General features: G+C 53.1%; 2 protein-coding genes and 1 long non-coding RNA gene across 5 annotated transcripts in view; 2 read left to right on the top strand and 1 right to left on the bottom strand.

The window, feature by feature from the left end:
- On the bottom strand, positions 1 to 21,897 carry Ttc22 (tetratricopeptide repeat domain 22). 2 transcript variants are annotated; one of them, XM_015484948.2, is made up of 7 exons: positions 20,938 to 21,891; positions 7,755 to 7,810; positions 7,449 to 7,564; positions 6,671 to 6,789; positions 5,744 to 5,905; positions 2,996 to 3,148; positions 1 to 2,466 (listed from the first exon to the last, which is right to left on the bottom strand). In XM_015484948.2, exons 1-7 carry the CDS (start codon positions 21,502 to 21,504, stop codon positions 1,930 to 1,932), a joined length of 1,710 nt encoding a protein of 569 aa, XP_015340434.1. In that variant the 5' UTR covers positions 21,505 to 21,891; the 3' UTR covers positions 1 to 1,929. The 2 variants fall into 2 exon arrangements, with proteins under 2 accessions (XP_015340434.1, XP_048671276.1); XM_048815319.1 differs by lacking the exons at positions 1 to 2,466; positions 2,996 to 3,148 and adding an exon at positions 4,595 to 4,982 and having other exon boundaries at positions 20,938 to 21,897.
- On the top strand, positions 11,824 to 14,436 carry LOC125620377. The gene is made up of 2 exons (XR_007351996.1): positions 11,824 to 12,190; positions 14,047 to 14,436. It is a non-coding gene; the product is annotated as an uncharacterized LOC125620377 (long non-coding RNA).
- A 919-nt stretch (positions 21,898 to 22,816) lies between the features above and the next one.
- The window catches only part of Lexm (lymphocyte expansion molecule), a 29,172-nt gene continuing 25,456 nt past the window's right edge, over positions 22,817 to 26,532 (top strand). For both annotated transcript variants that reach the window (XR_007351995.1, XM_048815320.1), the window contains exon 1: positions 22,817 to 26,055. Coding sequence is in view for 1 of the 2 variants with exons in the window: in XM_048815320.1 (XP_048671277.1) it covers positions 26,003 to 26,055 (53 nt within the window). In the remaining variant the exon portion in view is untranslated. The remainder of the gene's footprint in view (positions 26,056 to 26,532) is intronic.

Below are 26,532 nucleotides of genomic sequence, written 5' to 3'. Positions count from 1 at the left end.
TGAGGTTCTCAGAAAGAAATTTTATTCAAAAGGTTATGATAGTTGAGCGCTGTGGCACCCACCTGTAACCCCAGCAGCTCAGGAGGCTGAGGCAGGAGGATCGCGAGTTCAAAACCAGCCTCAGCAATGGCAAGGCACTAAGCAACTCAGTGAGACCCTGTCTCTAAATAAAATACAAAATAGGGCTGGGGATGTGACTCAGTGGTCAAGTGCCCCTGAGTTCAATCTCTGGTTCAAAAAAGAAAAAAAAAGGTTATGACAGGAGGCAGGGGCAATGGAGGGAGAAACGCATGGACTTGGGGACAAGAAATGCAAGGAAGGAAACACTGGAGGTGAGGGCACCAACTTCAGCAACTTTTTAAATCTTGCCAGTAGGGAAGTGGAAGGAAATGCATCTCCATCTTAAGGAAGGTCACAGTCATGGTCTTGGTGGAGAAAGGATGGGAGTGGGCAGGGTGAAGGGAGAAAAGGGCCACAAGTACTGCCCACTGATGAGTCACCTCCTGGCCTCTGATGCAATGAAGATGAGAGGAGAAGGAGGTGGGGAGAGAATACCACAGTCCCAAATGGTGAGCCATGGTGAGCCTGAGGTGGAATTCAGCGGCCTCAAAGTGGCCTCCTTGTCTGATTTCTAGGTATCTGGAAAGCATCAGTGGCGTTAAAAACATTGACTATCAGAGTGCACCATGGGACAAGTGACACACAAACCTTTAGCACATAATAATGTTTTACCATTGATCAGTTTACTATTATTTTTCCAAACCTTAAAAATGTTGAAAGTAAGCTTGAGATTCAGGGCAAGGAGCACAGGAAGTGGGACTTTGGGCAAATGCTTCCCTTCTGTGACTCTCAGTTTTCCATCTGCATAGTGAAGGGGTCAGACGGTGTTGCACTTCAGAGTGGTGCCACTCTACCACTCTCATCCTCTAGTTCCATGGTTTCAAAAACCAATATAGAGCTGCAGTGCAAGGCTGCCACCCTGTCCCTGGTGGAGCCTGAGGACCATGGCCATGAACAATGCAGGGAGGATAGCTCTTCAAAGAAAGGAAAAGATGCAAAAAAAAAAAAAAAAAATCATAAATCTTGCCTTTCTGGTCTCTGGCAAAAACTTAATCTGGGATTTGGGGTTAAAGTAGCTTCTGTGTGTGAGACCACAGAATCTAGCTCAACCCTTGTACAATTTGGTGGCTATCAGGTCTACTAAGGCTTTGACAAAATTCCACATCTAAGATTCTGTGATGATGATTACAGAACATAAAGGTCCAAGTTCTCCCTCATTCTCTCATAGAAGATTCAAGATTGAGAGTAGGTGGCATTTCCTAATGGGTGGGGCCCCTAGATTTTCTCCAGAACAGAGAAGTCAAGTAAAGGTTCTATTGACAAATTCTATTCCAAGGAATTCCAGAGGACTTTGGGACCAAGCAGACCAAGAATGACACCTGCTGGAAAACTGGTAGGAGGTGGTGAAAGGACTGAGCACTCAGGTTTAAGTTAAGGCCCTGACTTAGTCCACTCACTGTGTCACCTTGCCTTTGAGTCCACTCTGAAATTTTTCCGGCTGCAGGACCCGAGACTGCAGTCAACAGTCAACGTTAGTCTTTTGTTTTTTGAGACAGGGTCTTGCCCAATTTGCCCAGCGTGGGCTTGAAATCGCAGTCCTCCTGCCTCAGCAGTTGGGATCACAGGTGTGCACTCCCACACAGGGCAATCCCTTATCTTCTTATAGAGAATGGCTCATGAGAGTCCCCAAACTGGCAGTCAGGCCTTAGTGGGCAGCTCGAACTGCCTTAGTCTCAATGTCCACCTCTCAGTTTCGGAAAAGGAATCTGATTGGCTACCTCAAGCAGCCTGCGGGTGGCAGGGGCGCCCAACTTCAGCGCCTTGAACCGGCTCAGAACCTCTGCGGGGCGGGGCCTGGACTCCTGCGACTCAGAAGGAGAGCGCACGGCGCCTGCGCGCCTCTCCACCACTCTCACCTTCTACTTCCATGGTTTCGAAAAGCATCCGCACTAGCGCTGGCCGTCCCTGGGCCACTAAGGCCCCAGCCACCCCCAGCATCTCGTCCGTGTGGCCGCGCCACACGCGTTGCAGTTCCTGGCGCAGACAGGCCTCCGGGTACTTGCCCCGGGCGCGGCGCAGCCAGGCGTCCACCTCGAGTCCCAGCTCGCCGTCGCTCAGCTGCGCCTGGCTCCACTGCACCAGCAGCGCCTCAAGCAGGCATCCGAAGCCCTCGGTGTGGCTGGAGCCCATGTCGTCCAGCTCCACGGCGCGCTTGAAGCAGGCCGCCGCGTTGGCCTCCTCGCCCTTGATGCGCAGGCACTTGCCTCGTAGCAGCTGCAGCTCGGGCAGCGTGGCGCCCAGCTCGAATTCGCCGGCCTTGGCCAGGAAGACCAGCGCCTGGTTGAGCGCCGCCTCGTCCACCGCCAGCAGCTCCCGCATGGCGTCCACGCCCATGTAGTAGTAGACCTGGGGTGGGGGGGCCTCTGAGCCTTCCTTCCAGTAACACCGCCCTCAGGGTCATACCACCCTCAAGCTGGTTCAAAAAAACTTCCTTCATTCGGTCCACCCTCCCTACCTCCCTACTGCAGCAATTCTTAAACTCTTGTAGCTGCCCCCGCCTCTGGAAAAGGAGAGGCAGTACCAGGATTCCAGTTCCAGCCCTCCCACTCTTGGCCAAATATAACCTTGAGCAAGTCAATCTCTAGACCCAGGTTTTCTCATATGTAAAATTATGATATTATCACCTCTTGGTAACTATCCCCTGAGCATAGTAGTCACTTTTGGGTAAAGAATACTTATTGAGTGCTTAGAGAGCCAGGCCCTCTTCTAAACACGGTACACACATTATCTCATTTCATCTTCCCCATGGCCGGAGGAGGTGGGTAGGGGGATGCCCCTTATTCCTATCCATGTCCTCATACTCAGGCCTAGCCTGGCAGGGAGTCAGTAGGTTATAAATGATCTTTTCGGTAATCAAGCCAAGAGGCTGCCTTACCTGGCCAATGTCCAGGTATGTCCTGAGGCCTGGGCACACCTTGACTACTTCCTCAAGGTCAGCTTTGGCACAGGCCAGGTGTTTCCTGTCCGGCATGCCCCCAAGCCCCATCTTGGCCCGTGTCAGGTCGTGCAGGTAGGCTCTGATGTGGATCTGCAGGCAGAGGATTAGCTCAGGGAAGGTGCTCAAGTAAGGACCTCCCTTCTTTCTGTCCTACAAAAAGACCGTCCCTTTATCAATAGCAAACAGGGATGTTCTGTGGGGTAGCAGGAAGCTCCTAAGGCTGGGACCCAGGAATCCTAGGTTCTGGTCCTGTGGCAACTTGGGCTAGCTGCTCCTCTTTCTGGGCCTGTTTCTCTGTCTGTACAATGAGGGGACTGGGTGAAGTGGCCCTCATTCATTCACTCATTCATTCATGTATCGAGTGCCCCCCGCCCATATTAACCATGTAACCTGGAGGATGTCACACAACCTCTGTGAGCCCCATTTTCTATCTCTGAAAAGTTAGTACACTGATACCTCCCTTGGGAGTTACCCTGATGACTGAGAGATCATATTTTAGTTCGGCCCTAGCACATGCCCAGTTCCCTTGTTCACGTCTTCAACAGATATTCATCAGGAGCCAGGCACTGTTCCAGGCCCAAGGATACAGTGCAGAGCAAAATGTCAAAAGTCCTGCCTTCATGGAACTCATGTGTTACTGGGGGAGGAAGACAATAAACATAATAAATAGGTAAATAGCATGTTAGGGAGTGGGGCTGGGATTGTGGCTCAGCGGTAGAGCACTCCCCTAGCATGGGTGGGACCCGGGTTCGAACCTCAGCACCACATAAAAACGAAAGCATTGTGTTGTGTCCATCTATACCTAAAAAATAAATATCAAAAAAAAAAAGCAAACCTGAAAAGGATAGAAAGTATTGGCAGGGGGTTGACCTTTTCAATAAGGTCACTAGAAACTGCTTTTTATCAGGCCTGCAAGAAGTGAGGGAGGAAGTCAATCACATATCTGGGAGAAGAGCATTCTAGATGGAGGCTCAGGCCAGTGGGGCTGGAAAAGAATGAGAGACATGAGTAGAGGGAGGGGTGAGGCCATCATGACTAGGTTTGAGTTTATGGGCCACAGTATGGTCCAAGGGTTCTACACAGATCATGTGAGTCCCTCCCTCCTGCTCCTTCCTCCTCTGGACATCTAAATAATAAGTGACCTTTGGAGCTACAGGGAAGCAGTAAGCTTAAGACACAAGGTGAGAGAGTGAGGAAAGTAAGGCTGGGGTTCTGGCTATTTTTTTAATATATATTTTAGTTGTTGATGGACCTTTATTTTATTCACTTATTTATATGTGGTGCTGAAAATCGAACCCAGTGCCTCACATATGTGAGACAAGAGCTGTACCACTGAGTCACAGCCATAGCCCAAGGGTTCTGGCTATTTGAGTGCAGATTGCTGGGAATGTTCACTGTGCCTTGGTGGCCTCATTTGTAGACTGACATAGGACCTGTCTTTCTCAGATTCTTATAAGGATTAAATCAGACCACAATCATGAAAGTGCTTGGTGAAATGCAGAAATGCAGAGTTTTATAGAAATGTTTTATGGTGTATTATGGTTAATATTCTTATTATTCATAATATTAACCATATCAACTACAGTGAAAGAATGTGCTGACCCTAGTCCCTGATGGCACTAGGAGCAGGAAATTAAGCCGTTGAGACCAAGACCAGGAGCAGATTTGCCATTAGGTCATGTGAAAGGTAGTGGAAAAAATAGGGGGAAGGCGGTTGCTTATTAGCTTGGCACATAGTAAACTTGGAGCTCCTGGGCTGTCCCCAGGCAAATGGCCTCCGTTAGGCTCCAGAGGGCAGATGTGGGCCCAGTGGGAAAAGATGGGAGGGGGCAGCTCTCATCGGAACAAAGGGACATGGGAGGGAGTGGAAGATTTTGGCCAGGTGATTCAGGATAGGAGGTTGGTCCTTGGCAATCTCAATGGCCTAGGTAAGAGAGGAGGGTAGAGACAAACCATGTATTGCCCTAAAAAACTACGCAGGGGACTGTCACAAGAGACAGCTGATCAGCTAAAAATATACCTAATAATAGCCATCAGTCACCTCTGAGCTCTTACCACATACTTGGTGCTAAGTTTTACATAGAATCTAATTCACTTCTCAGAACCACTCTGTGAGGTCAGATAAAGAAACCAAGGTTTAGGAATTGGGCCCCAGTATTTTGTCAGAGGTCCCACGGCATGTCAGTGGTGACGTAGGATTTGAATCAAGACTTTCTGTGTCCAGGACCAAAGCTCTGAGCCACCAGACGAATCTACCTTTACTTAAAGTGGAATCTCCCACTTTCCAAAAGAACCTGCCATGCCCAGGTGCTGTGCTTCAGCCTCTGATAGCTTTTTAAGATGGGTGTTATTAGCTTATCTTACAGATTTGGGAACTGAGATTTGAAGGGGTAAGTGGCTTGCCACAGCTTCCACAGTCATAGCTGGAGAGATCAGATTTCAATGGTCTGATTCCACTGGAGTCTGGAGGTTCCTGACCAGGTGCTGCAGAAGGGATCCCTGCCGTAGGAAGAGGCTCCTCTATTCTTGACCTCAGCAACCTTACTGACCACAACTGTGTGCCCTGATGACCCCTAAGTGGCCCTCCACCATGAAGGCTCCAGGTCCTTTGGGCTTTTGCAATAGGGTCATGGCCCCTGGTCCTTGGTCCCTGATTCCCAATGGGAGGGGCTGTGGGTGACCCACCTTGGCCCTTGTGCAGTATGCTTGCCAGTTGAGCTCTGGATCTCGTAGGACATCCAGGGCCATGTTACAGGTTCCAATGGCCATATCCTGCTTTCCTAGGAAGTGGAAGATTTTGGCCAGGTGATTCAGGATAGGAGGTTGGTCCTTGGCAATCTCAATGGCCTAGGTAAGAGAGGAGGGTAGAGACAAACCATGTATTGTTTGCTTGTCTGCCAGCCTGGATAAATGGTGCCTAAACCATAGGGACCCCACCTCTGCACAGAGTCCTGTCACACATGTGCTAACTCCTCATATCTACCCACATCTACCTGCTGTATGTCAGTCATATCATGGAACCCAACACCAGCTCGTTGCCCTGTTCCCTGGTCATGGCCAGCAAACCCTTCCAGACCCCAGGTAAACCCTCCTTCCCATGTGTGCTCTGCCATATTCCCAGGGTAAGTGAGAGAAGGGGCCAGAGTCAGCCCCTTCTCATATTTACAACATTTCTTCCCCCTATGTTGGCATTGACTGCTGCTTGACCTAAGTGGCTTGACGTAGGACCACACAGCTTGTGAGCAGAACGGGTAAGAAAACCCCAGCTAGAGATCTTCTTTCCACTGTGCCACTGTGGTTGGGGAGGGAGGGAACCCTGCAGAGGAACAATGTGGACACTGGCCTCAGGGGAGAAGTCTGAGGGTCTATATCAAGGCTGGAGAAATGAGCTTGGGCCAGCTTGAATGTGGGGAAGGATTTAGTCTTAGGCAGAGGAAAAGAGCCACAAAGGAGCCCTTTTTGTTTAGAACAAGGGGAAGGGTGGAGAGGGGTATGAAGTAAGTGCCTTCTTGTAGGACACATGGTGGGGGAATGACATCCAGAGAAGCCATGGGTCCTGGAGGAGAGCCCCCCAACCCAAGTTTGCAGAGGGGATGCGGTTTGGGGACATACCTTGCCGAAGCAGTCCAGGGGGTCAGTCCCGGAGTACCCACAGTCATGGACGCCCATAGGGGTGGTGGAGAAGGTGTCCTTCCTCTCCAGCAGCATTCCAAGATAGCACCAGGCCAGTGCTGGGGAGGAGGGCGGGAGAGGGACTTTAGGAAGCAGCAGTGGGGGAGGAGGGGAAGGGGAGCCAGGGGTGGGGCAGGGACAGCTCCACTCAAGGCACCCATGATGACAAAGCAAGAAACAGTGGCAGAGAGAAAGAAAGGCGGAAAAAAGGGACATGGGAGGGAGTGAATGAACAGGTTTTGGTGTCCATTCTGAGTCTAATGTGTCACCTAGGGAACCTCATTTCAGGGTCGTAGCTCTCTTCTGACTTCTCCGGGTGGGTGCAGCGCCTGTTCTGGTTTCTGGCCGTAGAGAAAATGGCTCCCTTCCACACACACACACACACACTCTCTCACACACCCGGTCAAACAGACTTTCATCTCCCACCATAGAGTGAGGGTGGTGGGCTGGAGCAGGACAAGATCTCCCTCCAGGTCCTGAGACCAACTTGGAACTTTGGGAGCGTGTCACTGTAGTGATTTGTAATTGGGTGTTCCCTTGAGCCAGGTGGGAGGGCTCCTGAGGTAAAGAAATGAGCATGTGACACAAACAGGGAGGGAGAAAGAAAAGGGACACAGTGCCAGAGGTGGGGACAGTGCCAGAGACCAGTAGTGCCAGTGATGGGTGCAAGGACAGCGGGGCAGAGGATGTCACCCCGCCCACCCCCTGGGGTCCCTACCTCGGTGTCGGGGGTCCGAGGACTTGAGGACCTGCCGCAGCAGGGCCAGTGTGCGGTTGAAGGCAGGCAGCCTCTTCTGCTCCTCGCTGCCCTGCTCCAGGAAGATGCCATCCAGCCTGTGGCAGAGAAGGGGCTGTGGCTGTTTGGCGCCCCCTCCCAGCTACCCCCCAGGCGAGCAGCCCTCCAGAAGCCCTTGCCTGGAATGGGCTCCACCACCTCTGCCCCCACCCGCTGCCTGGTTCCAGGCCCAGGAAGACCGAGACACACCTCCCCCCATCCTGCACCCCCTTCCATCCCTGGCCTGACCTGATGAGGAAGGTTGCCATGGTGAAGTACCAGCCCCTTTTCTCCTCCATCGGGATCTGGGAAAGCAGAGAATGCCCATGCTGCTGTTATGGAGGTGCTCAGGCCATTGTCCACCTTGAACCCCAAGAGGCAGCAGACACAGTCGAAGGGCCTTAGCCTAACACGCCCTTGATGATAATCTTGGCTCTGCCAGTGTCTGGCTGGGTGTCCTTGGACAAGTTGCTTCACCTCCCTGACCACATAGGATTTGACAAGATAAGCTGTGTGACCCCTACTGAGGTGCCTGTCACAGAGTAGGTGTGGAATCCCTTTCCTCCCTGGCCCTGGGGTCCCCACCCGGCTCTGGCTGCCCACTGGGGGCTCACACCCCACGGGTTGCCTTCTCTCTCCTCTGCTCTCGTTACTTCTCCCCTGTGGTGCTTTCCCTCAGCCCCCACTTTCCTGAGAAAGCCCCTCAGGCATGTTAAGTGAGTCAGGCTCAGCCCAAGCCCAGGACGCCCCTGGACTGTTTCCCATTATTATTCTTGCCAACCTTGCTGTGCATTTAGACCAACTTGGGCACCAGATAAAATATTTATGCCGTTATTTATGGGAGTAGCTGCTCCTGCCTCAAGAAGGAATTTTAATGAAAACCAATAAAACCCCCAGTGCATATCGGCAGCTCTGCCTCAGGCTCCAGCCCCTCCTTCCACGTTCATCGCCCACAGTTGATCTTCTGCACTCCCTGCCCCCACTGTGGCCTCCTCAGCTCAAGACCCCCATCATCCATCCACTCCGCCCCAGCAACATTCCAAACACCTCCAGCACGGAGTGCTGGGTGGGTGCTCTGGGGACGTGACAGTGAACAGCCGCTGCACCCTGACTTGAACAGGCTCCCAAGCTGGCTCGGGAAACAGATGCAGGTATCAATAACAGGATTCGACTCAGTGCCTGCCATGGGCCAGGATCTTGATACCATTACCTCAATCCCACAATCCAGGAGGGAGGTGTTAGCCCCATTTTATGGGTGAACATATTGAGGCCTGGAGAGGTAAAGTGACTTGCCCCAGGTCACAGAATTTGAGAGCATCAGAGCTGGGCATCCAATGCCTTTTGGCTCCAAAGCCCATGCTCCCTTTGCCACATGAATTGCCAAAAACTGTAGTAGGAAGTAAAGTTGGATCAAGATTATGAGAGCAATATGGACCAGGATGCAGCAGGATGGACAAAGACTCCCAGTTAGAGGCTGTGGATTTTTTTTTTTTTAAAGAGAGAGAAAGAGAGAGAGAGAGAATTTTTAAAAAATATTTATTTTTTAGTTTTCGGCAGACACAACATCTTTGTTTGTATGTGGTGCTGAGGATTGAACCCGGGCCGCACGCATGCCAAGCACGCTACCGCTTGAGCCACATCCCCAGCCCGAGGCTGTGGATTTAAGGTGGGTAGTAGCACTTCAGAGGGATCCTCATGTGGGATGGAGACCAGGGCACCCCCAAACGGAGGGCCTGGCATGAACAGAGACACGGGGATGTGTGGAAACAGACACCCTGGAGCTGTATGTGTGATTGGGTGGGGGGAGTCAACACTGGCAAGGAAACCTTGGATGAACTAGGTGCGGGGAGGGATGCAGAGAGGAGACCTCATGCGTGAGACTCACTTGAGTGGTGCCTGCCCATTGGGTTGAGAGCCCTGGCCCCAGCTAGAGCACGCAGAGGAGGACCCACCGACAGCATGTCTTAGCCTACTCTTCCCTGCTCTCTGTTCTGTGTGTCCCTAGGCTGGGCAATGAGGACAGGAGAGGAAAGATGAGGCCCATCTCGAGAGGCCCTTGGTCTATCAGTCCGAAAGATACAGTTAGAATAGAAGGGACATAGGTGCCCTGGGAGCCCAGAGGAGGTATCTGCCCAATCCAGGAGTTCCCTGGGGCTTCCCAGAGGAAGCAACCTCCAGCAGGTCCTCAAGGATGAGAGGAATCACCCAGGTGGATACCACGAGGAAAGGCATTCCCAGAGGCCACCCTATGCCCAAACTCAGAGGAAAACGAGTGTGAATGGCAGGATCCGCAGGCAGCCCTGAGGATAGACCCCGGTGGTAAGGTGCAGGGGAAAAGTCAGCAGGAGCGTATTAGGAGGGATTCCCATGCCAGGAGCTCATCTGCAGGGCAGTGGGGAGTCATAGAAGGAGTGCGAGCTGGGGAATGCCAAGATCCAGTGTGATTTTATATTCACATCACCTTGAAGGGTCATCCTGTCACAGAGATGGGAATAAGTGCACTGGGGCTTTAGCTGAGAATAGTGCTCTCTGGAGGGGAGAGGGTAGGCCCTGAGGGTCAAGGCATCTTTCAGAAGTGGGGAACATTTCCCAGGGCAAAAAGAGGGGGTAGGATGCTGGATCATCTTGTCAGCTTTCCTTACAGGGGATGTGGGAAGGAAGAAGGGGCTGGGATTTATGGAGCACCCTCTGTGGGCCACACTGACCAAAGACCTGGACATAAAGTCAAGGCCTGACCGCAGTTAGCGCTAAAGGTAGTGGGGCCTTGGTTACCTGGCCACTTGTTGGTGTGATCTCAGGACTCTGGCCACAGCCTGCTTTGTGGCTGGCCGAATAGTCATAGCAGGAAAGAGGCCCTGACCTGTCTTCAGTGCTCCTGGCAAAGGGTGAGGCCAAGTTGGAGTAGGTGGAGTGGACTTTGGCTTCTGATATTCAGGGCAGAGGCCTGGGTGTCCCACAGGCCTGGCCTGAGGTATGACCCTGGGGATGAGTTGCCCCTGAAGGCTATGCCCTCATCTGCAAAGTAGGGTGACACTATGGGCTTCCAGGAAGTTCCAAGGGCAGTGCCAGGCCCAGAAGAAATGTTTATTCCCTTTCTCCTGTTTTGGGTTGGAGCCAAACGGAGTTAGTTTCTCTAGTTTCTAAGTTAGTTGCTTTGTCCACTGAGACCTGTTTTGGTGCCCTATGGGGCAATGAGGTTCCAGGCTCCAGAGTCTAGAGACACCCTGCCTCATCCCATTCTCCGTACCTCATGTCTCCCAGGACTGCAGGACCCCGTGGGGTCCCAGGTAACTTTCCCAGTGTTTAAGTTGAGTGCTCTGCTGTCCCTGGGGCTCTTCCTGGTTCATAGTCACTCTCGTTTGGTATTCAAGCCAAAATAAATTAAATTTTGTGCCCAAGCCAGACAGTTTTTGCATGATAGAACTAGGACTTAACCTGTGCCTTCCATAGTTCTAGCCCCAAGCGTAGTCCACAACAGTCAGTTGTCTTATCAATCTCATTATGTATTTGAGAACACTGAGACTAGAGTGGTGAAGTGACTTACCCAAGGTTCTACACTTGTTAGCATCAGAACTTAGAACCCAGTGGCTGCCCCTCCCTCCTGCAGAAGGGAGGAGCTGTTCACCTCTCCTGGAGAATAAAGTTGCCTGCAAGGAATGCTGCTACAGGGTTTATGACTCCCAGAGGCCAGGGACTGGAGGCAGAATGAGAGGAGGCTCAGAGGCCGGCTTCTGGGAAAAAGGTATTTCCCCAGGATTTGCCTGGTGTGGGCTCTTGGAGGACACCTCACTGGTCACTGTTGAAAATCTTCCAATAGTTCAGCTTCCTTATGGTTTTCACTAAGCAAGCAATATCACCACCTGGTGGCTGTGTGCTTGAATTGCAGGGGTAGAGCCCAGAAGTGAACGCCTTCCGAACTTCCAAGAATCTTTTGGAAAATTTGATTTTCAAAAAAGGATCTAGCTGAGTGACATCTGTGTGACAAATCCCAAATTCCCTCAACAGATCCCACTTGAGAGTGCTGTTTGCAGGAGGGCTTGTAGAGTTACAGATGAGGTCAGTGGAACTGGAATGGAGTTAATGGAGTAAACAGATCTAGTTGGAGACCTTGATGTGCTGGGGCTTTCGTCTTCTACCCCTGCGATGAAGCAGTGGTGGAGGCTGTTCGCTCTGCCGTGCAACTCTGGCCTGCCTGTAAATGGGCTGTCTCTTTAAAAATTCTTCTGGTTGTTGCAGAAGCAGCAGCTGCAGCGGTTACCGGGGCAACCTGGCAAGCCACAGTGCGTTAAATTAAATTAAACAGGCCTCTGGCTGCCCCTCCCTCCTGCAGAAGGGAGGAGTTGTTCACCTCTCCTGGAGAATAAAGTTGTCTGCAAGGAATGCTGCTACAGGGTTTATGACTCCCAGAGGCCAGGGGTTGGAGGCTGAATGAGAGGAGGCTCACAGGCTGGCTTCTGGGAAAGAGGTATTTCCCCAGGATTTGCCTGATGTGGGCTCTTGGAGGACACCTCGTGATCTCCTTAGTCCCTGAGCTAGGGATTCTGTGTGAGGCCAGCATGGGAGTCCAGGCTTCTGCTGGAGGGGTCTCCGAGAAGGCGGCTGTCCTGTGGCAAATTTGTGGGAGAGAACTGGTGAGGCCCATGTTGCCCCTGGAGTGAAATCTGCAACCCTGATACTGACTGAAGGTGAGAGCGAAGGGCAGACCCCAGTAAGGGGTTCTCAGGTCATTTCCCAGGTCCTCTGAGGTCCTTGTCATTATTTTCTTTATTTCAGAGATGGGAAAACCAAGATCAAAAGAAGCAGAGATCTGACTACTTGCCTGATATTTTAGGCTAGTTCTCTCTGACTTCAAGTTCATGTTCTTCCCATAACATCTAGCTTGCAGAGAGCTAGTGTTTGTACTATTTACAAAGTGCTTTTGCATGATTCCATGTGATTCTCAGAATGTCCTGTGTGGAATGTTTAGTACAGATGGGAAAACTGAGGCAAGATGGTAAAAAGCCCCATGGCCCCGGTAACCATGGACTGAAAGCTGGGGAGGATCCCCTTTCTGCTATACAAATACGAGGAAATTTTATGGAGCACATATTATACACTAGACACACCATTATGTATATTAACCGATTTGACTCTCTCAATTGTTACCTATGAGGCAGGGACTATTATTATCCGAATTTTACAGATGAAGCAGCTGAGGCACACAGTAGTCAGGTCATGTGCCCAGAGTGAGAGTGACACAGCTGGAAGCTAGGAGAACTTGAACCCAGCAACTTTAACTCCATGGTCCCTACATGTAACTACCGCAGAATAATGGTGCTGAAAGCATGGGCCCCAGACCAGCGCATGGATGTTGCCTGGGAATTTGACAGAAATGCAAATTCTTGACCCATCACTCTGAAATTTGCTGGGGCGGTGGCCCAGCCAGCTGCTCACAGGCCCTCTACTGCATGGTGAAGAAAACCACTGTGCTAGGCTCTCTCTTTGGACAGTGGAATAAATGCAGCTAGCAGGTGCCTCATTTTTCTTGTATTTTGTAATTTTTTTTTAGAGACAGTCTCACTGAGTTGCTTAGTGCCTCACAGTTGCTGAGGCTGGTTTCAAACTCTGGATGCTCTTGCCTCAGCCTCCTGAGCCGCTGGGATTTCAGGTGCGCGCCACAATACCCGCAGGTGCCTCATTTTTTTAAATGAATCAAAGGATCACAGTCCACAGGGAAGCCTGAAGATACCAGCTCCTATAACTGGGTGGGTAAGTGACAATGGCTGGTGACCTGACAGAAATGGTGGGATTGGGATAAGCCATTACAGGAGCAGGTTTGTGTTAACTCTGGTTCTAGGATGAATTTTTAAACATTCCGTTTTCTTCAAAAGATGGCCCCAAGCAGGGTGTGGTGGCGCACGCCTGTAATCCCAGTGGCTTGGGAGGCTGAGGCAGGAGGATCATGAGTTCAAAGCCAGCCTCAGCAACTTAGCGAGGCCCTAAAAAACTCAGCGAGACCCTGTCTCTAAATAAAATATAAAAAAGGGCTGGGGATGTGGCTCCATGGTTAAGCATCCCTAGGTTTAATCCCTGGTACTAAAAAAATTTTTAAAAAGTTGGACTCGAAAGAAGGGAACATTTGGGGGCTTGGCTATTTTAAAGTTTTTCAATAAAAAATCTTTCCCATACCAAGGGCTTATACATCTCCATGCATCAGACAGGCGGTACAGACATCCTGTTTGTTCCTGGGGCAAGTATTTGCCTAGCAGTTTGAGCTTTGCCCTTAATGGTTACACTCCACATTCCAGAGTTGGTTCCTGGGAGCTGACTAATTCTCTCAAGGAGAGGAAATGACAAGAATGAACACTTCTCTAGGGTCACTGGGCACTTTAGTGGCACTGGATCCTCACAGCAGCCTTAGAAGGTATATAGCATCTTCTTCCCGGTACAGATGAGGAAATAGACTAAGAAAAAAAGCCACTGGCCCAGCCCCCAACCCGGTGTCTAGAGTCAAGTTCAGATCTGCCTCCCTCCACCGCCGCTGTTTTTTCCACCTCATCAGGCCGACCCTGAGAAGGCTGACACTGCACAAGTCAGAGTCACGAGGGCAGGCCTGGAATTCCGTCCTTCCTGCATGACTGGATCTTCCTCTGAGATGCACACACAGCACATGGAGCCGCCTGCCTGGTGCGCCTGCCACCTGAGGGACACACAGAGCAGCCAGGAGGGAGCTCCTCCCACCCCCACAGCCATGCTCCTGCACTCCTGCTCCTGCCTCGCCGGGATCACTGCCGATCCCCTCGCCCCCCAGGGATCTGGGAAAGGCCACTGGTTCAGCTTCTGCCCCTACAACTGTTGCTGGGGGTGGTAGGTGTGACCAGGCAGAGGGACTTCGGGGGTTGGGTGCTACTGGGTGCTAAGTAAAGTTCGGCCCTGTCTTGGGTTCCCTGTACGGTTCCGCGTGAACTTACGCTGCGTAGGTGGACGGCAGCCCCCCCCCCCCCCCCCCCCCCCCCCCCCCCCCCCCCCCCCCCCCCCCCCCCCCCCCCCCCCCCCCCCCCCCCCCCCCCCCCCCCCCCCCCCCCCCCCCCCCCCCCCCCCCCCCCCCCCCCCCCCCCCCCCCCCCCCCCCCCCCCCCCCCCCCCCCCCCCCCCCCCCCCCCCCCCCCCCCCCCCCCCCCCCCCCCCCCCCCCCCCCCCCCCCCCCCCCCCCCCCCCCCCCCCCCCCCCCCCCCCCCCCCCCCCCCCCCCCCCCCCCCCCCCCCCCCCCCCCCCCCCCCCCCCCCCCCCCCCCCCCCCCCCCCCCCCCCCCCCCCCCCCCCCCCCCCCCCCCCCCCCCCCCCCCCCCCCCCCCCCCCCCCCCCCCCCCCCCCCCCCCCCCCCCCCCCCCCCCCCCCCCCCCCCCCCCCCCCCCCCCCCCCCCCCCCCCCCCCCCCCCCCCCCCCCCCCCCCCCCCCCCCCCCCCCCCCCCCCCCCCCCCCCCCCCCCCCCCCCCCCCCCCCCCCCCCCCCCCCCCCCCCCCCCCCCCCCCCCCCCCCCCCCCCCCCCCCCCCCCCCCCCCCCCCCCCCCCCCCCCCCCCCCCCCCCCCCCCCCCCCCCCCCCCCCCCCCCCCCCCCCCCCCCCCCCCCCCCCCCCCCCCCNCCCGTTGCCACTTCTTCCTGGTCTCAGGTCTGTCTAGGACGCAGGTCCTGTGGCTCATCTTTGCTTTGGCTCCCAGGCTGGCTGAGCTGCACTGAGTCACTTCTCTACCCCATTGTCCTCATCATCAGTCGTCTCCTGTCTAGTTCTGGTCCAAGTCCAACTCCAGTGCTGGCCGCTGCTGGGTGGGTCTGAAGAAGTCCCCTGCCTTCTGGAGTAACAACAGTGTGACCCTACTCTGCAGTGCCACCAGGGGTCGATGCTATGCTGTGCTCAGGTAATGACTGACCATTTTCCCCTCTCAGAGGTACTTGGGCCGAAGGATGCTAAAAGCAGCTTTGGCTCTGGGATCTTGTACCCATTAGAAGGGGGAGACCCAGCATTCAGGGCTCTCAAATTTATGAGGTCAATGGGGAGAGAAGCCCGACGCAAACTCACAGCAGAAGCACTGATATGCAAAGGTGAATGGCCTTGAGGCCAAGAGAAGTCTGGAGCCAGAACCTCAGGAATGTGGTTCCCAGCCAGGCCTTAGATGTCCAACAGACCCGAGTTTAGTTCCTGCCAGCCATTCATGGCTGCGTGCCCTTGGGCATGTCACTATACCTCTCTGAGCCTTTCTTTGCTCATCTGTAATATGGACCAAGGACGGATCCAATTTCCCAGCATTTCTGTGAAGATCAAGCGAGATAGCCTGGTGGCACTTTCACCATTCAATTAATCTACTTCCTTTGCTAGCTGAACTAAGTCAAACCACTTGGCACTGTAGTAGTGTGTGTGCATGCGAGTGCACTTGTGGTGTATCCAAATATACACAAACCAGGGACCCTGAGGTCGCTGACCCAGGATACTCTCAAGTCTTGCCAGTCTCCACAGTGCTGAGTGCGCTCGCCTTGCAAGGCCCACACCCTCGTGTGTGTGAGGCTGGCCTACCAAGGCCACCTCCCTCCCCTCCTGCCTGGCTGTGGAGTGAAATCTGGACAGTGTGTGGGGGGCTGGGTCAACCTGAGCAAGTCACTGCACCTCTGTGGGGAAGGGGATCCCCAGGCCCAGCTGGCAGGGGGTCTGGGAGATGTGAATACAAATCAAAGGGGCCACGATGTCCAGCACACACGCATGGCCCTGGGCCCATCCTTGTCATTACTGAGGACCTGCCCTTGGATAGAAGCAGGGGCAAGAGACCTATGCGGGCATGTGTGCATGCACACATGTTATTAAGTCCCCAATATTCCGGGAAAGGGGGGATGGAAAATCCAATAACTAAACTGGCTTGGGACATGTGTTTTTGTTGTTGTTGTTGAGGGGAGGTAGTTCAAACTACCTTTTATTTAAAAATCATAGAGGTCTTTAAGACTTAGAATTGAGTTATTTAACTAAATTACATTAACAATGGTCCAAACTGCTCCTGGGTGTGGGGGCACGGGCAACGGAGAGAGTCCCAAGACTGAGGGCTCACCTTCCAAGGGACAAGACAAAACTCACCTGAAGATAAGCCAGAGGCTGGCAATGACCCTGCTAAAGAGCAATGGCAAAGTGAAGCATAGGGCCCAGGGGGTGGGTGGACTAGGTGTGCTCCTACCCCACCTGCCTGGCACCTTCACATTCCCTCGATCCTCCCAGCAGCCTGGGGAGATCCACATTACAACCCCATTTTGCAGATGAGGAAAAAAAGCCTCAAGAAGTGAGGTGACCTGCCTGTAGCCACCTGGTGTCAGAGGCAGAATTCTAACCTGGTCAGTTCAAGTGCAGAACTCTTGCTCTAACAGCCCCGATGCTGACTCCACCTCCTGCCTCATCCTTCCTGGCCTCCCTCACCCATGGCAACCTACCCACCTCTTCTCTCTGACACTGATCTGCCTTGGGTTTCCTGGAGGCCACGTGTGAGATGTGTCCCCTGATCTCTTCATCCCATCCCCATTTCTTTGACCTCTTTCAAAAGAGCAAAGCTTTGAAGGCAGGTGGGGGGGAGCAGACTAATGTGCCTCAGTTCCTATGTCTGTAATGGGGACCCCAGGGTTCATGTAGGGACTCAAGTCCTGAAAGGGCCCAGAGGACTCAGAAGGTGTTCAGGAGGAGGCAGTGACATTTGAACTGAGTTTTAATGGGTGGAGTTTTCTTTCTAGGCAGAGGGAGATGACAGCCAGCACCATATGTTTAGGGAACCTCAAGTAGATTATAATTGCTGTGAAGCAGGGTCCAATTCCTTGGACTTCCGTAAGAGGAAATGGGGGCTGAGGAAGGCGGGACCCTGCTTCACTTAGGGAGACCACCCCAGCTGTTCTGCAGAGCTGCTGTGTGCTCTTCCTGTGCAGGCCTGCACTGCCTTCTTCCAGGCCTCCTCCCCTGCTCCTGGCCAAGCCCTCCTGCCTCTGCACACACCAGGGCCTCCTGGGGGCCAGTGCACTTGCCTCTTCCAGAAGCTTCCCTTCAGTCTCTTTTGCTCAAGAGGAGGATTCATTGTCTGCAATCGCTCACTGCCACTCCATCCACAGGGACTGCTGATGCCAACACTTTTGTCCCCGTGTCCCCGAAGTGCATTTTCATCGTCAGCCTCTGGGGCCCCATTTTTGGTTCAGAAAGTGCCGTCTCGGGTTGTATAGTACTTAAGAGATGACTGTCACATGACACAGGCATGTGACCTCAGCCAGTTGCGGACACATCTCTGATTTGCCCCTTTGGTTTCTGTTTCCCCAGGAAGGGCTCAGGTAAGACAAGCTAATGAAGGAATGCATGCTTCCTTCACCTTTTGTCCAGAAGCTTCTTCACAGCAAGAACTTCTTAAAAGACAGGGCCTGGCACATACTAGGTGCTCAACAAATGTAAAGAAGTTCAATAAATGCCTCTTGGATGTCCCCAGAATTACTTATGGGCACTTTCACTTCATCATTTGGCCGAGATCACTACTGACAAATGCTTGAGAAGTAGACCCTGAGACTAGAGATGACAAGTGACTTGTCCAAAGCCATACAAGAAAAAAACCTCTCCACACTGAACACTTCCAGAGCTGGATGCTGCTGAGCCTCTTGACTGCCAAAATCACCCTCATTGTCCTGACTGTGATGATTTTTATAGGTGTGATCTTGTGTACTCCTCAGAGGACAAATGGGGGGCTCCGCATCCCCAACTCTCTCCTGCTCACAGCTGCTTTCTGCAGAACTGAGGAGCAGCTGCTGGGCCAGGCCCAGGAATGCAGCCCAGAGCCTGGCAGCCACACCTCCAGAAGCAATGGCTCCCTCCCTGGGGCCCTGGGTGCCCTGCTTCCCACTCCCTCTGGGTGTTCACTCACTGGGCGGTTCCTACTGTGGCTGTGCTGACTATTCAGGGGTGGGGGCAGCTGGCCTTTGCTCACTATTCCTAAATCTTTGCCTTGCCACTCACCTCCTCCAGGAAACCTCCCCACACTGAACACCTCCAGAGAGCAGAAATGGAGCTCAGAGTCCATATGGTCCCCCACTTTCTGCACCCATTTTGCAGATGGGGAAAACACAGTGCAGAGAGGTCTTCTCTGTGGGTAGTGCGGTGGCTGAGAGGGGAGCCTGTTGGCTCCTAGACCAGAGCTCTTCAGACCCTGCTCCGCTGCTGTGACCTGCAGCAACAACCACACTCAGCACCTACGGTGTGAAACTGGAGACGTGGCCCTAGATGATGGTCACATCAACATCCAGCTCAGGCCAGGGGAGGCTTCCTAGCTGGGGAGATGGATGGGTTGCCTGTGACCCTTCCCATTTCTGCACAGGCTCCCTCTTGGAGCTTTACAAGTAGAAACTCTTAATTATGACATCAACCAAATGAGCAGTACCTCCATATTACTGATGAGAAAGCTTTGGCAGACATACCATCGTTATCCCCATCTCAGAGAGGGAAAGGACCTTAGAGATGTTAAGCACAGGTTAGAGGTGTCAGCATGGGGGAGCTGGGATTTGAACCTGGACTGTCTGACCTGGAGTCTCCTCTTTGAGGCTCCTTCCTGCACTGCTGTCCTTAAATCAAGTCCCTGTCCTCCAAACTGTACTCTCTGCAAATGTAACAGCCACATTTCTCCTTAGAGAAGCTATGAACTTTGGAGAAAAAGGCACTTGTGGGGGGAGTACAGAGGTTTTATGAATTGAGCTGTGCTACCCATGTGTGAAAATTTGTCATTATTTAAGTTGCTGAGGTTGACTTTGAACTCGAGATCCTCCTGCCTCAGCCTCCTGAGCTGCTGGGATTACAGGCATGCACTACCATGCCTAGCCTAATTATTTAAATATCACAAACTTAAAACTATACTGGCCTTCATGGAAAAGTCATGGTACCCCTCTGAACTAGCATGGTCTCTCTCATAAAAGAGGATAATGCCCTCCATACCATTTATCCATCATCTGATGCTTCATGTGGCAGGCAGCTTCTGAAATGGCCCCCAGAGATCCCCACCTCCTGGGGTTCATGACCTCCTATAATCCTCTCCTGTGAATGTGGGATAGACCTATTGACTAGCTTCTAAAGAACAGAATATGACAAAGGCCATGGATGTCAGCCAGTAACCAATGAAGAACTAAATCCTACTCACAATCATGAGAGCTAGCTTGGTAGCAAATGGTCCCCCAGTCAGGCAAGACTTCGGATGAGATCACAGCCTAAGGGTCCTGAGCTAAGCCAGGCCTAGATAGCTGACACCCCCACCCCAAACTGTATGAGAATAAAATCTTATTGCTTTAAGCTGCTAATTTGGTAAGTATTTTTTTTTCAGCAATAGATGACTAGTATTCCTAGTACATATTCAGTAGCAGGCCTTATGCTATATATCCATCCGGTGAAGATATGCTTATCAAATGCTATCATGTTCCAGTTACTGGGTTTACAGTGGTAAACCAGATGGATGTTGTTCCCTCTTTCAAAGCCCTCAAGATTGAGTTAGAGAGGTAGACTTGTAAACAAACAGTAGCGGGAGTACTATGGGAGCCCAGAGGAGATTCTGACCCAGCCTGGGGAGCTGGCAGAGGCTTTCTAGAGACAAACCCAAGACTGGAGAGGACCTTCCTGGCAGAGGTGGAGCAGAAGAGCACCCGGGGAAAGGGCTGAGAAAACAAGGTGAGTCGCTCCCTAGAGGGGAGTGAAGGGAAGTAAAATGTGGCAAAAGCCTGACTTGCAGAGGAAGGTCAGAGGGGAATCCCCAGGGTGGGGGGTGGGCATCAAAGCCCACTCAAGAGCCTAGGATTCTTCTGCCCACCAGTAGGGAGTGGGCTGAGGGACTTGGCCAGCAAGGTGGAGCAACACTACCCTGGCAGCATAGAGGAGAAGGGTCAAGCTGGAGGGCAGGAGCCCCCAGAGGAGGAAGGCAGCTACACAGGTCCAGGTGGGCAATTATGGAGGCTAGACTGGCTGAGGGCAGCTGGAGAGGAGTGGGTGGACCTTAGAGGTACAGGAAGTGGAGTGGACAAGCTTTGGGGTCTGAATGGATAGATGTGCAGGTGGCAAAGAAGAGGCAGGAATGCCTGAGTTTCTGGCAGGCTGTCTGGCTGTGCCTTTAATTAGGTGGGTGTGCACAGTTACGGGGACAGGTACTTGCTGGAAGGAGCAAGGGAGAGGGTTGGATTGGCCAGGTAGGGTTTGTGGTGTTTAGGAGGGACTTAGACTAGCAGCCTTACTAGGGTCTTCTCCCTAGCCAAAATAGCAAAGCTTTGGGTTTAGTCTGGGACGGAAATGGGGGATGCACATTGGAAAGGTATTCCACAGGCCAAAGGCCAGGGTCGAGGTTGACTTTGGGGCAGGGGACAACCCTACAGACCAAAAGACCATGACCACAGCCTTTCCAGCCGAAGGAGGAGGTGTCACCCACCTGCTGCCCGTAGCCCAGCGCCTTGTCATAGAGCGTGATGCCAGCTGCCAGTACCCGTGCGCGTTCTTTCAGGCTGGCGCAGCCCACGTCGAAGCCGTGCGCGTAGCCCTGCTCCGCCAGGCAGCGTGCAGCGCGGAGCTGGGGATCCGCGGGTGCCTCCGGGTCCGCCGCCAGGCCCATGAGGTCAGCCAGTCGCGCGGCGCAAGCCTCCTCCTCTTCCTCCTCGCCCAGGTGCCCGTACACATGTGCCAGATTGGCCCAGGCATTGAGGTTGCCCGGGTCCTCGCGGACCACCTGGAGAAAGCGCTCCCGGGCCTCGTCCAGCTCCTCCAGGTAGAAGGCGAAAGCACCCAGCAGGTGACACACGGCCGACCGCTGTGGGACGGCCGCCAGCTCGAGCTCCTGCTGCACGGCCTCCCGCTGCAGTTTCAGATCCCGGGCGCGCAGCGGGGCCGGCGAATGCGGCTCGAAGTTCAGCTGCATCTCTAGGTGGAAGTGGCCCGGGAGGTAGTCCAGGTCGTCGATGAAGGCGTCCAGGTCGTCGGCTGCGACCTCGGGCTCAGACATGGCTGTCTCGCTGCACCTCTGGCCGCGCTCTGGCCCCCGAGGCTGAAGAGGGCAGTGGACGGGGTCTCCCCCGAAGAGAGTGAGTCACGGTGGCCCAGCGCACCCCCGTCTCCAGGTCCCCAGCGCCTCCCGCCGGTGGGTGGGTCCCAGCGCTGGCTGGGGAACTCCCTGTAGTTGTTTCCGCTTTCGCTGCTCAGCTAGACGTCGGCATGGCACAACCAGGTGTGCCAGAAAAACAGGTGCATCGCCAAATGCGGGGTGCGCAAACCCTGGTGGGAGGCAAAAGGCAGATTCTCACTTTTTACCCAGCAGAAGAGGAAACAAGCTGAGAGGAGGAGAAGGATTTGCCCAGGACACAGAAGTGGGGCGTGCCCAAAGAGGCCTGGAACCCAGTTTGCCCAAGGCTGGCCTGGCCTGGCTCCGCCCTCCCTGTGTGAGCTGAGCTGTCGGGACTGGCCCTTCCAACTGCGGAAGCCACCCTGGATCCTGATGCTGTCCCATCCTTTCCGCAGCTCCTCTGTGCTCTTCCTCTCTATAGAGCCTGCCACCTCCCTCCTCTCTTCCTTTGGCCACTATTCACCATTGGGCTTTCTCTGCCTGCTCTCTGCTCAGCAGTGGCCCCTGTGGAAAGACTATGGCTTCCATGTGCTGGTTCTAATCCCATTTCTCCAACCCTAATAACACATCATTGGTCATTCTTTCTACTTTCCTTCTCTGTGACATGAGGATGACAGTTTCTACCCCAGGGGCAGGGAGTTACCAGAGGAGGTTAAACCTGATACTTGGCCTCTCTGGATAAAACTCTGTTCTATTCTTTCCCCTTGGCCCCAATCCTGTCCTGCACCCCACCTATGGCCCTAATTTTCTTGCTCTGGCCAGTCTTCCTCTCAGGATTGGAGAGATCCCCTGACCTCTAGCCTGCAGGCCGGGCAGTGGTGCTCCCTGCTGCAGGGTGGAGTCTTCTAGAGGCTGAGCCTTACAGACTCAGGTCTGGACTTTGGATCCCTCCTCATTCCACCTGAGACTGGGCTCCTACCACCGGCTGCTGCCTCATCTTCTTGAAAAATACACCAGTCTTCTCAAAAGAGGAAATAGAGCCAGTTCAGTAAAGTTAGGGGAAATATTTGATTTTTGCAATAGAAAGGTAAATCAAATCAACATTTTGGTACGATTTTTTAACCTGTTGATTTTTAGGTATTGTATTTAGTACATTTAATACTTTTTAGTAAAGAGTTAGTTGTTACTATAAATTTCCGGCAATCATGAGATGAATCTTATTTCAACTGCTTGGGGTATCAGAGATGGATTCCCAGAGGTTTTAGCTTTTTTTTTTAATTGTGGCAACATATACTTAACAAAATTTATCATTTAAGGGTATAGTTCAAGGTCATTAAGTACATTCACGTATTGTGCAGCCATCACCCTTTCATCTCTGGAACTTTTTCATCTCCCCAAATTGAAACTCCATATCCATTAAACAATACCCCCTCATTCCCTCCTTCCCCCAGTGCCTGGCTCCCCACATTCTATGTATTTGACCACCCTAGTATTTCATGTAGGTAGAATTACACAATATTTGTTCTTTTGTGTTTGGCTTAGATCACTTAGCATAATGCATGAGTCAGAATTTCCTTCCTTTTCAAGGCTGAGTAATAGTCCATTGTCTGTATATGTCACACTTTGTTGAGCCATTCATCTGTTGGTATACACTTGAGTTGCTTCTACCTTATGGTTATTGTGGTCAATGCTGCTTTGAACAGAGGTGTATTATACAAGTAGACGTTTGGGTTCCTGCCTTTAATTCTTCTGGGTATATACCTAGAAATGGAATTTCTGGGTCATATGGTAATTCTACGTTTAATTATTTGAGAGTATCCCATGCTGGTTTTCAAAGCAGCTGCATCTTTTATTTTCCCCACCCCAGCAATTCACAAAAGTTCTAATTTCTCATCATCCTTGCCCACATGTGTCTTGTACTATTTCTTTTTCTAATAACCATCCTGATGGGTGGGCTCAGCTTTTGATCTGACTTTGAGATGATGAGTAGGAGTTGAGAGGGGAAGGAGGTTGTGTGTGTGTGTTTTTCAGAAGCAGAAAAGGTTTGAAAATGTCAGAGGTTCCTCTTGTGCCAGGTGTGTCCTAGGGACAGAACAGCCCCGATGGCTGTAGCTCATAGAACCTGGGGAAGAGGTGACAGGAAATGAGGACCAAAGACAGCAGCCAAAGCCCACTCAGAACCCTCAGTCCTGCCTGGAAGGCTGGGTTACATCCAATGACAGGACACAGGGCTCCCGGGTCTGGGTGGTTAAGCCTTGCAGCCAGGAAGCTCTCAAATGTCCTAGAGTCCCATGTCCGCTCTGTGACCTATATAATTGACCGGATATGACCAGGACAATTTATTCTCTGTTTGAGCTTTAGTTTCCTTTTCTGTACAGTAAGAGTCGGGGCGATGTTAGAATAGTGCCTACAGGAGGGAATGAGTTGGTTGTTGGATAGGGAAGTTGCTGTGCTGGGGACGCAGGGGGTTGCCTCTGGCGGGCTGTCTTGCTGAAGAGCTGACTCAACCTGCCTGTTCCGGCTTGCCTGGCAGGGGGACTCCCAGCCTAGTGCACCTTGGCTTCCTCTTCTGTCACTACTCCATGAGTCCCTGAACCACAGGGATCAGGCCCAAAGAGAAGCTGCAGAGCCTCTGCAGGCAGGTCTGTGCCTCTGTGAGCACATGTGAACAGACCCTGGCTGGTGGAAGGTCCTCAGTGCACAGGGCTTGACAGTGTACACACCTCCTGGACACCTCAAAACAGCTCCTCCAGGAAGCGCCAGCCCTGTGTCCCTGTCCCAGGTGAGGAAATTGAAGCTTGGTGAGGGTATTTTGCCTAAAGCCACCAGCTAGGAAGCAGTCAGTTGCTGAGGATTTGTGCTTTGGGGAAGTTGGACTATGTTCATTTATCCATTCACTTGTCACTCAACAGATATTTATTGAACATTTACTGTGTGGTATGAACTGTGCCAGGAGTGGATGAGATAGTCTGGCTGTTAGATGGAGGCTTCTGCAAGATCTCTTTCCAAGAACTGGGAATGACCTTATTGAGCTCCTGCAGTATACTAGGAGTGTTACCTAAATTAGGTCACTTATTTTTCATAGCAGTCTGTAGAGACAGATTTATCAGCTTCATTTTGCAGATAAGAATGCAAAAATACAGAAAAGAAGGTGACTTACCTAAAGTTCCACTGCTGGGGAGGAGCAAAGGCTGAGCCCAGGTGACTCAGTTTTGGGTGTATTCCTGAGGCCTGTTGCCTCTAACTATCAGCCCAGCAGTGCAGTTCTACCAGCTGTGGCCATATGCCCACCAGGCCTGGAGCTCAAATGTCCATCTGTGGGCTGTGCTTGAGGGCCACCTTTATTTAAATACCAGCTTGGGCCTGGAAGGAGACCCACTGTGCCTCTCGTTTATTTTGCCAGGGACTGGATGCAGGACCTGGGGCACATCCTTCCTCTCTTGGGCTTTGTTTTTGTCACCATGGAATTGGGGTGTAGGTCTCTGCCAAGTCCTTGTCTAAGGCCCTTGGGAGGATCAAAGGTGATTATGGAGAAGATAATTGTCAATCTCTTAGCACAACCACGGACACAGGTGGGAGGTGAGGTAGGAGAAAGGAAGAGAGGGCTAACTTGTGCCTGTTGTGGGTAGACACACCCTCAACTCTTTGTGGACTGACAAGTCAAACATGCTTCAATATTGTGAAGTTTGGAATTTTCTCCAAAAGCCTTCCCTGACCTGCCAACCCACAGGCTGGGTCTGAGGCCTTCCTCTCTCTTTGGCCTGACCATACTGTGTGGTCATTGTTTTCCCCACTAGACTCAGGGCAGGGACCACAAATTTTCGTCCTGGGCACTCTGCACAGTGTCTGCCCAGAGTGGTTGTCAGGGTGTCTGGAGGTACCTTGTCACCCAGCATTCCTGCATCCCTCCACTTGTAGGTCCAGCCTTACCCAGCCCTCCCTGACTGTCCCCTTTCTCCTCCTTCCCTCTGCCACTTGGGGAAGACGGGGCGGGGTGCACTTTGCCCTAGTCTGCCCTCTGGCGGGATTCAGGGTCCTGTCGGCAGAAGGTCAACTACAGGTGGCACTCTGAACGTTCTCGCCTCTCTTGGAGGAGCCCTGCAGAAATCAGAAACAGTTCCTCAGCGGGTGACTCTAAAGCCCCACCCAAGGGCGGCCACCCTCTTTCAACACCAGCTGGGTCTCCTATATCTGCAGGGGCTTGGGACGGTGCTGTGGCCAGGGGGCGTCAAAAAAATTAAAATGAAACCGCCAGGAGGCGGCACGGGTTCCTCGGCAGGGCGCCACGCGGGCACCGACGCGGCCGGGGCTCCGCGGATCACAAGGCCGGGTTGCCGTGGCAGCGGCGGCGGCCGCCAGCCCGCCCAGCAGGCGCGGGAGGCGCTGCCAGCGGTGGAAGCCAGGCGCCCGCAGGACTCCCGGCCCGGGCCACGCCAGCGCCATGTATGCGGCCAAGTGGTTCCAAGGGGCTCCCTTCGGGGTGCAGAGCCACAGGTGGGGCCCACCCTCATCCTGCGCTGGCACCTATTTTCCAAGGCGGCCCGAGGGGCCCGTCGCAGCCACTCTCCCTGGGAGGGAGGGGCAGAGACCCCTGGGTGGGCTAGAGTCCAGGAGAGGCGGGCACTGGGGGGCTGGCCCTCCCCACCCCCCTGCACATCTGCAGCACCTCCTGGCCCAGGCTGTTCTCTTCCTAAGCTTCTTTCAAGCTGTCACCATACTAAGCTTTGCTTCTTTTCCTTTCCTTTCCTTTGTTCTTTCTTTTCCACTTCCTTAGTAAGTTCTTGAAAAACATGACCACTGCAACTTCTCTGCAAGGTTTAGAAAGGCCACACCGCCTGGCCTATAGTAGGCCCAGCTTTTAAAGTCATGGTTGGGATTTCAGTCCAGATGTCCTATATTTCTTCCTTCCCTCCATCTCTCTCTCTCTCTCTCTCTCTCTCTCTCTCTCTCTCTCTCTCTCTCTCTCTCTCT

The sequence above is a fragment of the Marmota marmota genome, unplaced genomic scaffold, assembly GCF_001458135.2.
Source record: "Marmota marmota marmota unplaced genomic scaffold, marMar, whole genome shotgun sequence".
Taxonomy (NCBI): Eukaryota; Metazoa; Chordata; class Mammalia; order Rodentia; family Sciuridae; genus Marmota; species Marmota marmota.
This window is presented reverse-complemented; position numbering and strand designations above follow the sequence as displayed.